General features: G+C 51.3%; 1 protein-coding gene across 1 annotated transcript in view; it reads left to right on the top strand.

The window, feature by feature from the left end:
• Positions 1-1,073: 1,073 nt before the first annotated feature.
• ZER1 (zyg-11 related cell cycle regulator) overlaps positions 1,074-15,281 on the top strand; it is a 29,839-nt gene continuing 15,631 nt past the window's right edge. Inside the window, exons 1-3 of the mRNA XM_021691201.2 lie at positions 1,074-1,188; positions 12,157-12,408; positions 14,963-15,113. Of these exons, the coding sequence (XP_021546876.1) occupies positions 12,251-12,408; positions 14,963-15,113 (309 nt within the window). The 5' untranslated portion in view covers positions 1,074-1,188; positions 12,157-12,250. The remainder of the gene's footprint in view (positions 1,189-12,156; positions 12,409-14,962; positions 15,114-15,281) is intronic.

Raw genomic sequence — 15,281 nt, 5'->3', positions numbered from 1 at the left:
ATTTTTTTTTTTTTTGCAAGTATGTCTTCTTTTGGTAATTTGAAATCATCAATAGACTTTTCAAAGGATTCAAAATTGTACAAACATAGTTGTATACGGTGGAAGACTAAAAAGAAAAAACACGCGCAAAAGTAGTCATGGCATTAGAATGGGGGGGGCGGGGGTTGTGTCAAGAAAGTAGCTTCTAAACTGAGATTGAAGGTGGAAGAAAGAGCATGTTGGCTATAGATACAGCAAGAAGTGTGTTGGATGTGAATATAGCAAGAGGAGCGTTCAGTTGGGAAGAAATTATTTGAGCCTATAAGAGAGAAGGAGGACAAGAGGCTGGAGAGGTGATCCTAGTCGTCTATGTTAAGGGTTGTTAGCAGGGGAGTGCGCTGATCTGCTCCAAGTTCGGGGGGCGGGGGGGCGGAAAAACCCTCTGGGACTGTGGAGAGAAGGAGGGGAGGGCGCGTGAGGCGGCGGCCGCCGGGATGCAAGGAGGAGATGCTGGTGGACGGAGCCGGGCACTACTAATGGGGGAGGAGAGGCTGGTCCGCGCGACCGTCAGGACTTGGCGACGGGAACCGGAGCTGAGGGGAACGCAGGGGCCAAGGCCGTCTCCCACTTCCCCACCCGCGGCCCGTTAAGTAGCGGGGAAGCCGGCGCGCGTCGGGCCGCGTGGGAGAGCGCTACCTGCGGAGCACCCGCCGGGGACGTTCAATGGGGCGCCCGGGGTGGGGGGCGGGGGGCGTCCAGAGAGACGTCGGTGTTGACGCCGGAGGTGGAGTCCGTCCCGCCCGTCACCACTGCCCGGGCTCTGCTGGCCCGCAGGCCAGAGCGGGCCCCAAAGCCGGTGTCACACGGCGGGTCCCCCCGCAGCCAGGGAGCCCCCGGAACAGCGTGCTCGAGGCCCGGTGGGGCCGACCTGCACTCCGCCGCCCGCAGACCGGGCCCCGCCGGGAGAGGAGCCGCCGCGCACTCCGGAACCTTCGGCCGCCGCCTCCCGCGTTCGCCGCGGGACCCGTCGGGGGAACCCGTTCGCTGTTGCTAAGGGGCGGTCCCGGAAGTGACGCGCCCCGGGTTTGTTGACAGCGGAGGCGGCGGCGGCTGCAGGCTCCGAGCCTCAGGAGCCGGATCGGGGGAGGGGCCGGGCCCCGGAGCCAGCACCCGGCGGCCCTCAGCCCCGCCCGCAGCCCTAAGGGCAAGGTAACGGCCACGGAGTCCCCCCCCCCCGGCGCGACCCCCTCCCTCGCGGGGCTCCAGTCCCCGGGATCCCAAGCTCCGCCCCGCCGACCCCAGTCTCCCGCAGACCCCGGCCCTAGCCTAGCGAGATCCCCTGTCTCCCTGGCGCTCTGGCCCCAGATTCCGCCGGGTCACATCCCCGGCTTTCCTTGCAGAGGAAGCAAGCATCCCGTCGGCTCCCGGTGCCGAGGGTATTTATCTGCGTCCTCCCCCTTTGCCTTCTGCCTCAGGCGCCTGGGCATCGCCGCTTGCACAGGTCCATTTCGGCCAGTGGTGGGAGGGCTCCTTTCTCTGCCCCTGCTGCCAGGTTTGAGAAACGTGCCTTTAAAACCGAGCTCCCTTCCTCCAGAAAGAAAATGACGCCCTGTCGGATGCCCCTACAAAATGGGGCATCGATATAGGGCTAAAGGGCCAGCCTCTGCCCCTCCTACCTGTTGGACGAGCTTAAGTTCCTGCAAAGCAATGCTTAAAAGCTCAGGGACGGCTTGGATTATGGAACGGCTCCCAAAAGGGATGACAAGGTGTAAGAAATCCAACAGGATGAGAAAGGGATGGGCTGGGGTTGCAAACCTGAGGGCCGAGGGAGCCTGATAGGTGAGTTGAAAGTGAAACTGTCTGCTGGCCACTATAGTTCTGTGTGTGGAAATTGACTTGGCTGCTCTTAGGACCAGGGAGTCCAAGATTTCCAGTCTTTGCCTGTGCTTGTCAACGCGCTTGGTTTTTAAGGAAGGGAGGGAGGCCTGGTGCCTCCACAGGGAAAGACACCCCCTTTGATCTTTTCCACAGAATGTTTATCTTCAGGCTTCAAAATGGTTAGAATGAGCTTTGAAGACAGCTTTGGAAAGAGTAACAGGAGGCTATGCTTAGAGCAGGAGGTGGTTGCAGGTGGTGAGGGGTCTCTGTTTCAGTTCATTGCTTCATTCAGAAAATAAGAAACATATAATATGTAGGGTGTCATGGAGAAAAATAAAGCAGGAAGGGCCATGGCAAGGGCCAGAGGGTGGGGTCACCTTTGTGGAGAAGCTGATCAGAGAAGGTCTCTAATAAAGTGATGTCTGAGCAAAGTCCTGAAGGGAGGGAGGGAGCAAGCCATACATCTGTCTACAGGCAGAGCATTCAACAGCAGGTGCAAAGGTCCTGAGGTAGTATACTTGATGGTTTTAAGAAAGGAGAGGACAATGGGACTGGAGCAGAGTGAAGGAGGGAAAGAGTGGGAACCAGATAATGGTGGGGAGAATGTCAGGGGCTGTCTCTGTGATGCAGGGTCCCAGAGTACCAAAGGAGCCCCCTTTCAAATCTGTACAAACGTGGTCAGAGAAAATAGAGATTTGTTTTAGATGACAAATAGCCATTATGCTCTGGCCTGGCATTATAAGTAATCTTTTTCCATCTTTGTGATGACCATTGGTGGAATTAATACAAAAAGGACAGCCATAGAGCACTGTAGTTAAATCAGGTCATGCAGCTGCTTCCTGGTGGTGAGAACTTGGGCGAGGGGCCACCTCAGTGTCCTCATCTGTAAAATAGGGTTGTTGGGCTTAATGAGACATCATGCACTGAAGTGCTTAGTGCACTATTTAGCACGGATTAAGTATTCGGTGTCTAACAGTTGTGATGATAGCAGTGGCCATGATGAGGAACTGTTTGCATGTGTCTACCTCAAAGCCTTTCTTTTTAGCACCAGCTGGTGGTGCCACCAGCTCTGACTGCCTCCTGAGCTGGTAGAATTTTGGAGAACAGTGGGGGTGGGGGGAGACACAGTGGACACTTACTGTCACCCCTCAGGGGAAACAATGTTTGCATATCCTACAGGGAGGATGGTAACTTGGTCTTGGCTTTCTTGACGCCACTAGAAGGTGATGGGGGCTTTTTTTTTTTTTTTTTTTTTTTAAATTTTTTTTTTTTTTTTTTGACGGGGGGGGAGACAGCGACAGCAGGAAAACAAGCAGGGGGAGTGGGAGAGGGAGAAGCAGGCCTCCCGCCGAGCAGGGAGCCCGACGTGGGACTCGATCCCAGGACCCTGGGATCATGACCCGAGCCGAAGGCAGACGCTTAACGACTGAGCCACCCAGGCGCCCCTGATGGGGGCTTTTTAAAAAGAGCACAGCAAATCCCCATTCTACCACGTAAAATAGATAAAATGATGGTGTTGGCCTCAGGCATGTGGTTGGGGTGTGTGTGGCTGATCTGCTGATGGAGAGTGTTAATCTGAGAAGTACCCAGCAGAGGCTGAGACTTTGCAGCCTACCTTATAGGGAGCGGAACAATGGTTGATCTGCCTCCTCACCCCTCAAGCCTGGACTATATCATCAGGCCTGGGTCATAAGCTGAACAGGGTGACTGGGCCAGATGATTTAAAAACGAGAAGTCAGAGCGCTTGGATGCTGAGAGCCAGCCTATTTGAACAGCTCTTGTGGCTGGAACCTAGGACCAGCCACCTGGGGACCTGGGCTCAAGCCATAGTGAGCGGCTGGCTCACTATGTGAACTTGGGGGGCAAGTTCCATCCCCTGTCTGGGCCTCGGTTTTCCTATCTGTATACTAACTCTGAAGGCTGTTGGAAGGATGAAATGAAACCCAAGTCGTGAAAGCATTGGGTGCACTCTAAAGCTCTCTACAGAGGCAAAGAACAGTTCTTGGTATGACTACTGCCGTCAGTACCTTAGCTGTTCTTGACTCCTAAAAGACCATTTCACGGATCCCTGATGGGTCATCTGTTTTGGGACCAACATTCTTTATCTGGCTCAATCACTAAAGCTGATTTTCCACCTTCCAAACGGACAGAAGGCTCTCCCCAGGCATGATTCCTAGGAGATCCCTCCATAATGATTGTTCACCACCTTCTTGGCATCTCCTCAGCAAGCCCACACAATGTGTTCGCAGCACATTGACCGATAAGGACCCTGATGAATCTTGAGGCCGACAAATATTGCTTGGGGATCTCGTGTAGGCGAGGCTCCTTCGTCTGCAACCAGCCAGCCGTACACTCACTGTGTCATGGAGATGCCATGGATCACACAAGGTCCCCACCAAGAAGCTTTGAGTCGTGTGGCCAAAACGATATATGCTCATAGCACAGTTAACAGCAGTAACAGATCATCTGTGCTCGGTGCCTAAGGATACGCAGAGTTTTAAGGAGTCAGTGAAGCCTCATCTGCAGAAACAAGATCGGGGGTGGGGGTGGGGGAAATAGTTCCTGCCCCTAGCGTCATGGGAAGGAGAGCCAGGCACTTTCTGGGGGACCTTGGGCAGGTCCTCACACATCTTTGAACCACGGTTTGCTCATCTGGAAAACAAAATATGTCCCTCCTAGGTTATTTGTGCCTTCAGCGAGAACATGCATGGAAAGCTTGGCACTCTGGGTCTGGAACTAATGCATACGTGTGTATGTGTTGCAAGGTACAGATAGACCCTTGAACCTATACGTAGTCCATGGCAGATTACTTCGCCACTCCTCAGCTGCCTGTCTGTAAGTTGTAGATTCTAATAACTCCTGCTTCATGTGCTTGCTGAGAGAATTAAATGACCTGACGGGTATCGAGTTCTTGGAATATGTTGCTCGGTGTGGATGTGATCATTAAGTTTGCGTGTGAGCTGGGAACCCAGGTATTCCCCAAGGCCCCTCTGCCTCCAGGTGGCACCAGTGAGCGGGGAGGTGCATGCCTCCCTCATTACGTTTCTGCATCTTCTTAACATCACCCACTCTGTGGATTATGACCCCGTTGGGATGCTTTCTGCCCCTGGCCTGCACCCTGGCCCCCGGGAGACCCTGGCACTTGCCCTGACTCTCCTCACAGCAGCTTCCCACCCCCAATATCTGGACTGGGATCTGCTCCCTCCTGGAAAACTTCCAGCTTCTGTAAATAGGGCATTTGTTTGGATTCCCCCCCACCCAGCTCTTGGGTTAATATTTCACGGGGTGGGCGCTGCTCCAAGGTTCAAGCTTCTGGCTCCCCCAGCCTCTCTGTCGGCGGGGTGTCAGGTCGCTGGTGGGGTCCCACGCTCCCTCTGGATCATAGTTCCTCTTTCCCCCCACTGCGCTGCATGGACACAAGACCCAGTGGTGTGGTGAGATGCACGGGTTTGGTTTGGAATCGCGTCCCCTGTCATCCGTTGTGTGATTTCAGGCAAGCCTCAGTGTCTTCCTTAGCAAATGGGGGGTAACAGTCAATAGTCAATACCTCAGCTGCTATAGTGAGATCAGGGCAAAGGCAAACCTTTATTCTGACGCGTGCCAGGCACAGACTGGCGCAGAGGATCCGGAAGCCTGCAAGCAGACGGGGTTCCCATCCTCCCCAAGCTTGTGAGCTCACAGGCTGTGGGAAGGGTGTTCAGCAATTGTTATACAAATGTCAATTAGCTTCAAGTACCAGATCCTAGGGAATGTGGTTTGTTGGTTAAATAAGGAACTATATGCAGTAAAGCATGAAGGGCTCAGCGCCCCACCTGGAAGCAACCGGGATGGAGACTGTGGTCACTGCTTCTGTGTTCTGCCTTCTCTCGTCTGCTCCCTGCCACTCCCCCCCCCACCCCCCATGTCAGAGCTCAGGGTGGATCCAGTGTGAAGAACCTGCTAGAGAAGGGATGGAGGAAGACATGGGGTTCTTCTTACCGTGTGTTGTGCTCTCAGAACCAGAGTTCCCTCTGTCCCCGGTTGCCAGAATCCCAGATGGCCGGTGCCTGCTGCATGAGTGGGGAGCCCTTGGGGGTGGGTGTGGGGAGGGTAGAAATGGCAATCGCCTGGGGGCACCAATGGCAGGGCGCCCCTGGCCCCTCGGCCTCCCTGCCAAGATGAGGATGGCCCCTTCCTCCTCCAGCTCACCTCAACCCCAAGCAGCAGGGTCCCACCGCCAAAGGGTGGTTAGCAGATGGTACCATCTGCCTGGTTTGTCTTTGGGTGACCTTAGTGGCTGAAAGGGTGGTGTTTCTTCCACCCGGGGAACAGAGTCAGGGCCGGGTGGGTACCTGGGTAACTGGGCTCAGCCCTGCCGAGAAGGCAAAGCCCCAGGCGATGCTCTGTCGTTCAGAGTGGTGAGGGTTCCTCTGTGGCCACTGGGCCCTCCCACTGTCCTGGCACAGTGGACAGGGAGGATGCAGAGTGTGCCTTGTGCTCCAGGCACCTGCCACGTCTGCCACAACCTGCAAGTCCCTCTCGTCCCTGCCACAGGCCCATGTTGAAACCCTACAATCTGTCAGGCCCACACAGGGTGTTCAGCACTTCCTTTGTCCAGCAAATTGTTGTGGCATTGGGCCTGTGGCACCAGCGTCCCACACCCTCTGGCCTTTCAGCCCGGGCACATCTTTTCCGTCTTCCTGGAATGCCTTTCCCTTCTCTCCCTACCACCAGGGTTCACTGTGACTCCTGTTTTGGGTTGCAGCTGAAAGGTCACTTCCAAGAAGCCTGCCCATGGCTCCCCAGTCCAGGGCAGATCCCCTAGCATAGGCACCCAGAGCCCCAGGTACCTCCTTCTCCTCCAGAGCACTGGTCCCCGGGACATGGTGCGAGGTTTGTGTGCTGCTTAGGTGGATGTCTGTCTCCCTCAGTCAGTTTGCTCCATAAGGACGAGGACCTTGTCTGGTTTCGCTCACCACTGAACCCGCGGTGCTCAATAGACAGCTGCTGAGTGGATAAAGAAGTGACCTGGGCTCAGCGCAGGGCGATGCCACACAAGACAGCCTGGTTCCTGTCCTCATGGAGCCGGCCATCTGGCAAGAAAGCCCGATCACGAAACCAGCATCAGTTCAAAGTGTTAGTTGTTCCAGTGGGGCCGTGGGCGCACACGGCGGGAGCACGCTGGCGGGTCAGGGAAGGCTTCCCAGAGGAAGCGATGTTGGTACCAAGGCTGGCGATGTTCGGGGGCAGCGTTCAAAGGTGGTGTGGGCTGGCGCGTGTGTGGGCGGGGATGCTTCCTGGAGGAGGGACACGGATGTGTTTTGGGGGTGGGAGTAGTATTTAGAAAGTGGGATAACTCACTGAATTGGGATGCTCCCAGTTGAAAGAAAACAGACTGAGCAAAGGTCTGAAGGTGACCCTGTGCTTAGGGCCTGTTGCCAGTACCACGAAGGAGGCCAGGCCGGCTGCCGTAGGGGCCAGCAGGCCCCGAGTGGGCCAGCAGGCTGGCTGTGGCTCAGGAGGCCTTGAGTGCCTGCTTGAAGAGAGGGGACTCGGTTTCCAGCAGGGTGCACCTCCCTGTCAGCGGTGCTCCCCCGGCTCCTATTGACCAGGGAAGATCTAGAAGAGAATGAAGGTAAAGGAAGGCTGTGCCCAGTGGCCCAGGCAGCCTGTTTATTGTGCCTTCCCTCAAGGGTGGCACACAGCCAGTGGGAAGCTGGCACCACGGGCCTTGTGGCAAGAGACCCAGGCCTGGGGAGCACAGGACTACAACTGGGCAGGAGCAGACCCCGCTCTACTGGGGACCAGGGCAGGTGAGGCAGGAGAAGGGGATGGGGATGGTGACGGTGATAATCGTAATTGTAATAGTAGCTTCTTTTTATGAGCAGTTACCACGGGCCAGGTGCCAGGCTAAGCTCTTCTGATATTCCATGTTATCCTCACACAGTGCTCCCTGTTTTAGAGAAGAAACCGAGGCACAGAGCGGTGAAGACACTTGCCCAAGTTCACCTGCTCTTAAGCGGCAGGGCTGGGACTAGAAGCTGGGTGGGCCTGACTCCAGAGCTCTCAGAGCACTGGCACCAGTAAGTAGTGGTGCCAGCACTTAGGCCTTGTGATCCCAGATGGCACAGGGCTCTGGGGCCGCCCACCAGATTTCTAGAGCAGCCCCGAAGGCTCACATATGGACACGGGGGCTCCAGGAAGCCAGGGGCAGTGCTGGGCCCCGAACTCCTTCAGAGCTCTCCAAGGGGTGATATGATGGAGTCCGAGAGACCGGATTCAGATCCCACTTTGGACAGAGTAGCCTCTCTGAGCTTGAGTTTTCTCATCTGCAAGATGGGATCATAAGCCACATTTCTTGTGTACTCAGTCTCATCAAGCCTGAGACCACGCATTTTCCCGACATCTCATTTACTCCAGCAGCCCTGTGAAGTGGGGATTATTATCCCCATTTTCCAGATGAGGAAACTGAGGTCCAGAGAGCTTAAGTAATTTATAGTGAATTGTAGAACTGGGTTGAAACATAGATCTATCTGACAACAGAGCCTGCGCTTAAAAACAAAACAAAACAAAAAGCTATTGAAGTATAACCTAGCTAGGGAAAGGCCTGGAAAGCGTGAGTGGACAGTTTGATGAATGTGCACCAGCAAACACACCTGTCCCCGAGGCCCCCCTGCCACTTTCTAATCACTGCCTCTCTGCAAAGGGAATCGCTACCCTGACTTCTAACACCATGGATTCCTTTTGCCTATTTTCCCCCCTTTCCGATATAGACTATGGCAGGAAGATGGTTTGGGATTAATTCCTGACTTTCCTCAGTTCTATAAATGGTTGATTGTCTTCTATCTTGTTCATTCAATTTGAATGTGAAGGTTCAGTTTTCATTCTCTCTCCGCCACCTGTACCTAAGGAGCTATATTCTCAGAGCATCACTTCACTGAACCCCAGTCCCCTCTAAATGTGGACCCTTTTTGGTGTCCAGGCCATTTTCTTAACTTTTATTGAATTATAATATACATTTTTAAAAATCATACCAGGATATACAGCGCCCGAATATTCACAAAGTGAACACACCTTTATATCCGGCACTCAGATGTGGGACTAGAAGCTTCTCAACACCCAGCCAAATCCCCAAAGTAACCTCAGTGCTGACTTCTGCCACCACAGATCAGATTGTTCTGGCTTTTTTTTTTTTTTTAACTTAATGGAGTAAAACATGAATGGATTCATTCAGTATATAATATGATATATGCTCTTTTGTGTCTGACTCCATTCACTAAACTCAGGAGGTTCATCCAAGCTGTTGTGTTAACAATAGTTTGTGCCTGTTCATTGCCCTTAACATTTCATTGGTGAGTATACCGTACTTATTCATTCTAATGTCAGGGACATTCAGATTCTTTTCCGGCTTTGGCTATTCTGAATCGTGCTGCTGTGAACATTCTGGTCTGTGTCTTTGGGGGAACATGTATACGTGCATCTCTCTTGGGTGTGTGCCTAGGAGTGGAATTGCTGAACATTGAACATATGTGCATATTCAGCTTTAGTAGACAGTGTTGCACAGTATTCCATTATACTGTCAATTCGCACCAATTTACACTCCCACTCGCAGCGTGGGTGACATCCCGTTGTTCCATCTTCACCACAGCACAAGCTTGGTAGTGCCTGGATTGTTTCCACTTGAGCCATTCTGGTGGGTGGGAAATGGTGTCTCATTGTGGTTTTATGGATACTAATGAAGCTGAGCCCTTTTCCATATGTGTCCATGTGTTCTCTATCCTTTATGAAATGCCTGTTCTAGTCTTTTGCCCATTTTTTTAGTTGGATGCTATGTCCTTTTTAAAACAGTTTGGGGGTGTTGCCTGAGTGGTTCAGTCGGTTAAGCGTCCAACTCTTGATTTCAGCTCAGGTCGTGATTTCGGAGTTGGGCGATTAATCCCTATGTGGGGCTCCATGTTCAGTGGGGAATCTGCTGGGGATTCTCCTCTCCCTCTGCCCCTCACCCTGCTCGCTTGTGCATGTGCATACATACACGTGCATACTCTCTCTCTCCCTCCCTCTCTCTCTCTCAAATAAATAAATCTTTAAAAAAATGATTTGGGAGCGCCTGACTGGCTCAGTCAGTGGAGTGTAGGATTCTTGATCTCGGAGTTGTGAGTTTGAGCCCTGCCCTCGGTGTAGAAATTGCTAAAATCTTTTAAAAAATGATTTGTAGAAGGTGTTTATATATTCTGGATATGAGTCATTTGTTGGATATATTATTGGAAATATTTTCTAGTCTGTGGCTTGTCCTTTCTCTTTCTTAATGATATCTTTTGATTAACAGAATTTTACATTTTAAGGCAGTATAATTTTTTCTCTCTATGGTTTCTGGGGTTTTCTTGTGACCTGATTAAGAAATGATTGCCTGCTCGGGACGCCTGGGTGGCTCAGTCAGTTAAGCGGCTGCCTTCAGCCCGGGTCGTGATCCCGGGGTCCTGGGATCGAGTCCCACATCGGGCTCCTTGCTCGGCAGGGAGCCTGCTTCTCCCTCTCTCTCCCTCTGCTTGTGCTCTGTCAAATAAATAAAATCTTTAAAAAAAAAAAAGAAAGAAATGATCGCCTACTCTAAAGTCACAAGATAGACTCCTGTATTATCTTCTAGAAACCTTGTTGTTTTACCCTTCACATATAGGTCTGTGGTCCATCTTAGATTAATTTTTGTGTATATATGAACAGAAGTTTCTTCACTTCGGTGCAGATTGGTTTATCATTTTTCCTTATGAGTCTTATTTAAGGAATCTTTACCTAGCTCAAGATCATGAAGACAGTAGAAGACTTTAGGGTTGCTTTTTTTTTTAAGTTTGTTTTTTTTTTTTTTTTTTTTTAATTTTTTATAACCTTCCCGAGTTTTTTTTTTTTTTAATTTTTTTTTTTTTTTTTTTTTTTAGTAATCTGTACTGACGACCCCAAGATCAAGAGTCACATGCTCCTTAGGGGCACCTGGGTGGCTCAGGCGTTAAGCGTCTGCCTTCGGCTCAGGTCATGATCTCAGGGTCCTGGGATCTAGCCCCACATCAGGCTCCCTGCTCCGCGGGAAGCCTACTTCTCCCTCTCCCGCTTCCCCTGCTTGTGTTCCCTCTCTCGCTCTCTCTTTCAAATAAATAAATAAATAAAATCTTAAAAAAAAAAAAAAGAGTCACATGCTCCACCAACTGAGCCAGCCAGGCGCCCCGACTTTATTTATTTATTTATTTATTTATTTATTTATTTATTTATTTAAGTAGGCTCTCCGCCCAAGGTGGGGCTCAAACTCACAACCCCAAGATCAAGTGTCGCATGCTCTTCTGACTGAACCAGGGAGGCACCCCCCAACTTTAGTTCTTTAATAACAGTTTTATTGAGCTACAATTCCTATACCATATAGTATACCTATTTAACATAGATAATTCAGTGGTTTTTAGTATATTTGGAGTTGTGTGACTGTCACCATCATCAATTTTAGAACATTTTTATCACCCCAGAAGAAACCCCATACCTCTTAGCAGTCACTCCCCTTTCCTCACAACACCCCAGCCCTAAGCCACCACTAATCTACTACTGTCTCCACAGGTTTCCTATTCTGGCTAGACATTACATATAATGGAACCATACAATATATGGCCTTTTGTGTCTGGATTCTCTCACTTAGCATAATGTTTTCCATGTTGTAGCGTGTGTCGATACCTCATTCCTTTTATGGCTGAATAATATTCCATTGTATGGACAGACCTGTTTCTGTTTATCCATGCATCAGTTAATGAAAAGTAGTTTCCATTTCCTGACTATTACGAATAATACCACTGTGAACATGAATGTATAATTTTTATGTGGACACATATTTTCATTTCTCTTGGGAGGAGCCTTCACTCTTAATCACATACAATGAGATTCAATAACAACATGTCTATAAAGCCCTGGCATATACTGAATGTTCACACAGTGACAGCTATTTATAGGTTAGGTTACATAGTAAGGGATGCCCCAGTGTAGCTGGTAATGGAAGCCCCCGTTATCCTCACCCCAGCATTGAGTCCCCAGCTTGTCTGCCCACAGACACTGCAAAGGCATAAAAATGCTTGGACAAGGCCCCCTGCTCTTTGCAGGTCAAATCACACCTCGCTAGTGGCATAGCAGAGAGGAGCAGGGAAGGAATCAGGAGCCTTGGGGCATGTCTCTGCTAAGCTGCTAATTTGAATGTGACATCTGGGGCCTCAGTTTCCCTACTCAGAGAGTGGGCGTGGGGTAGCCGGTGGTTGTGGCTCTTATGTGTGGCTCACTTAGCTTCTTCCTGTTCCCCAGGTTGTGGTTCCGCCAATGATCCTGTGAGTGCTGGGGAGTCACCGCTGCCCCTAGGGGCCCCTGTCCTGGATTGGTCCACCTGCCTGCCGCCAGCATGGCGTCCGACACCCCCGAGTCCCTGATGGCCCTCTGCACCGACTTCTGCCTGCGCAACCTGGATGGCACATTGGGCTACCTGCTGGACAAGGAGACTCTGCGGCTGCATCCAGACATCTTCCTGCCCAGCGAGATCTGTGACCGGCTCGTCAATGAGTGAGCAGTGGGGGCGCTGGGGCACGGGCATGAGTCTTAGCATGAGCGCATGTGGAGGCTCTGGGACCATCGTGTGCACCATATGGGGATGTGGCTATGGATACACACGTGTGAGAGGGTGTGCACACACTTGGGTATCTGTGGGTGCAGGAGAACAAAGTTACATGTGTGCACGTTGGTATGTGTATGGAGGTGTGTGCTTGTGAAGGAATGGGTGTATATACACACATGGGCTTCTGCAGCATGGGATATGTTTGAGTGTGTAACTGCAAGCGTGCATTACATCTATGAGAGGGTATAAAAACCTGCATATGGGGCACTTGGGTGGTTCAGATGGTTAAGCGTCTACCTTCGGCTCAGGTCAGGGTCCTGGGATCGAGCCCTGTATCGGGCTCCCTGCTCAGTAGCGAGTCTGCTTCGCCCTCTCCCTCTGCCCCTCCCCCACTGCTCATGCTCTCTCTCTCTCTCGCTCTGCTCTCTCTCTCAAATCAGTAAATAAAACCTTTAGGGCGCCTGGGTGGTTCAGTTGGTTAAGCGACTGCCTTCGGCTCAGGTCATGATCCCGGAGTCCCTGGATCGAGTCCCGCATCGGGCTCCCTGCTCGGCAGGGAGTCTGCTTCTCCCTCTGACCCTCCCCCCTCTCATGTGCTCTCTCTCATTCTCTCTCTCTCAAATAAGTAAATAAAATCTTTAAAAAAATAAATAAATAAAACCTTTAAAAAAAAAAGGAAGAAGAAAAAAGAAACCTCAAAAACTAATGATGTAATATATGGTGATTAACATAATAATAAAAAAATAAAATAAAAAGAAAGAAAAAAGAAACCTGCATATAAATGAAGGAGTTCTGTGCTGTTCTGTGTGTGTGCATGCATACCTGTGCCTACAAACACGTGTCTGTGTGTGCACATGGCCACAAACATGTTTATGCTCTGGTACACAAATAATGGATCTATGCCCAGGAATCGAATCATTCAGAAAATCTTTATGTGGACCCTCCAGGGGACTCCCCACTATTAGAGGCTCCTAGCGATAGGATATGCATTCACTCACGTCAGGGAGTTCAGTCTAGATGCCCAGGAGGGAAATTGTTAGACCAAACAGTTGCACATAAAAGTGGGAACTTGTGGGGCACCTAGCTGGCTCAGTCAGTGGAGCGTGCGACTCTTGATCTTGGGGTTGTGAGTTTGAACTCCACATTGGGTGTGGAGTTTATTTAAAAATAAAATCTTTAAAAAAATTTTTTTTAAATATTTACTTATTTGAGAAATAGAGGGGCAGGAGGGCAGGAGGGGCAGAGGGAGCGGGAAAAGCAGGCTCCCAGCCGAGCAGGGAGCCCGATGTGGTGCTTGATCCCAGAACCCTGGGATCATGACCTGAGCCAAAGGCAGACACTTAATGGACTGAGCCACCCAGGTGCCCCAAAGTCTTTTTTAAAAAATGTATTTCTTTATTTGAGAGAGCACAAGTGGGAGAGGCAGGAGGGAGAGGGAGAGAGAGAATCCCAAGCAGACTCCCCACTGAGCCAAATACAGGGCTCCATCCCAAGACCCCGAGATCATGACCTGAGCCGAAATCAAAAATCTTTAAAGAATAAAATAAAATAGGGAGCGCCTGGGTGGCTCAGTTGGTTGAGTGGCTGACTCTTGATTTTGGCTCAGGTCATGATCTCAGGGCCATGAGCTCGAGCCCCACATTGGACTCCACACTCACCAGGGAGTCTGATTCTCTCTCTCCCTCTCCCTCTACCCCTCCCCTGCTTGCTCTCTCTCTGTCTCAAATAAATCTTAAAAACATAAATAAAATAAAATCTGAATAAAAGAAAGGAGAAAGAGTGGGAACTTGTGTGTGACCAGAGGACAGAGCCCGACTTGTAATCATATTCTGAGCATTTAATGTGGGTCAGGTACTCGCTTGGATGCTTTGCAGACCAGAGTTATGTCCATTTTACAGATGAAGAAACTAAAGTCTGGGGAAGTTCCATTACTCGTGTCAAGTTGCCCAAGTAGTGAACAGCCAAGCTAGGATTTAGAGTCCAGAGTGTTTGACTCCCAAGCCTTTTCCATCAGACCAAGATTCTTGTATCAAGTGGCATCTCAAACAGGGTTTTATTGAGTGCTTTGGCCCTGCACCCAGCTGGGAATGTTAAACCCCTTGGCTTAATCTTCGTGTTGGAAAGGGTCCTGGGAGGGGCCAGTCAAGGAACAGAAGCTGGGCCGGTCAAGGAACAGAAGCTGGCTTAAAATGAGGAATGTGGACGTGTGTGTTTGTTATAGATGTGTACGGCTCTGGGAGGAAGAGTTTGGGATTTGCTATTGATTACAGGCCCCTTCATCACCTTTGCCCTCCTGGTGCCTGGGGCCACCCTTCGTCTTACCTGCAGGGGGGTCAGGATCCAAGCAGGTGCTCTTAGAAAGAGGGGCAGGGGACAGAGGAGATGGAAGCTGCTGATGGGTGGTGAGGGAAGGTTCCAGGGACAGGATGCCTGGAGCTGAGCCTTTAGGGAGGACAAGGGTCCCCGGGCCCTTCCCACTAGCCAGGCTTTCCTCCCTCCCAGGTATGTGGAGCTGGTCAACGCCGCCTGCAACTTTGAGCCACACGAGAGCTTCTTCAGCCTTTTCTCAGACCCCCGCAGCACCCGCCTCACCCGGATCCACCTCCGCGAGGACCTGGTGCAGGACCAGGACCTGGAGGCCATCCGCAAGCAGGTGAGACCTGCATCACCAGCCAGGGGGTTGGCCATGGGGAGGCCGGCCAGAGAGGGTCAGTGAGTCAAGGGCCGGGCCGCTCACCTCCAGCACAAGAATCTGGCGCGCCCCCTCCTTATGCCCGCCCCTCCCCAAGCCTGCCTGTGGTCTGGGGTCAGGCCTGGGGGT

Source organism: Neomonachus schauinslandi, chromosome 13, assembly GCF_002201575.2.
Source record: "Neomonachus schauinslandi chromosome 13, ASM220157v2, whole genome shotgun sequence".
Taxonomy (NCBI): Eukaryota; Metazoa; Chordata; class Mammalia; order Carnivora; family Phocidae; genus Neomonachus; species Neomonachus schauinslandi.
The sequence above is the reverse complement of the archived record's forward strand: the minus strand, read 5'-3'. Positions and strand labels throughout refer to the sequence as shown.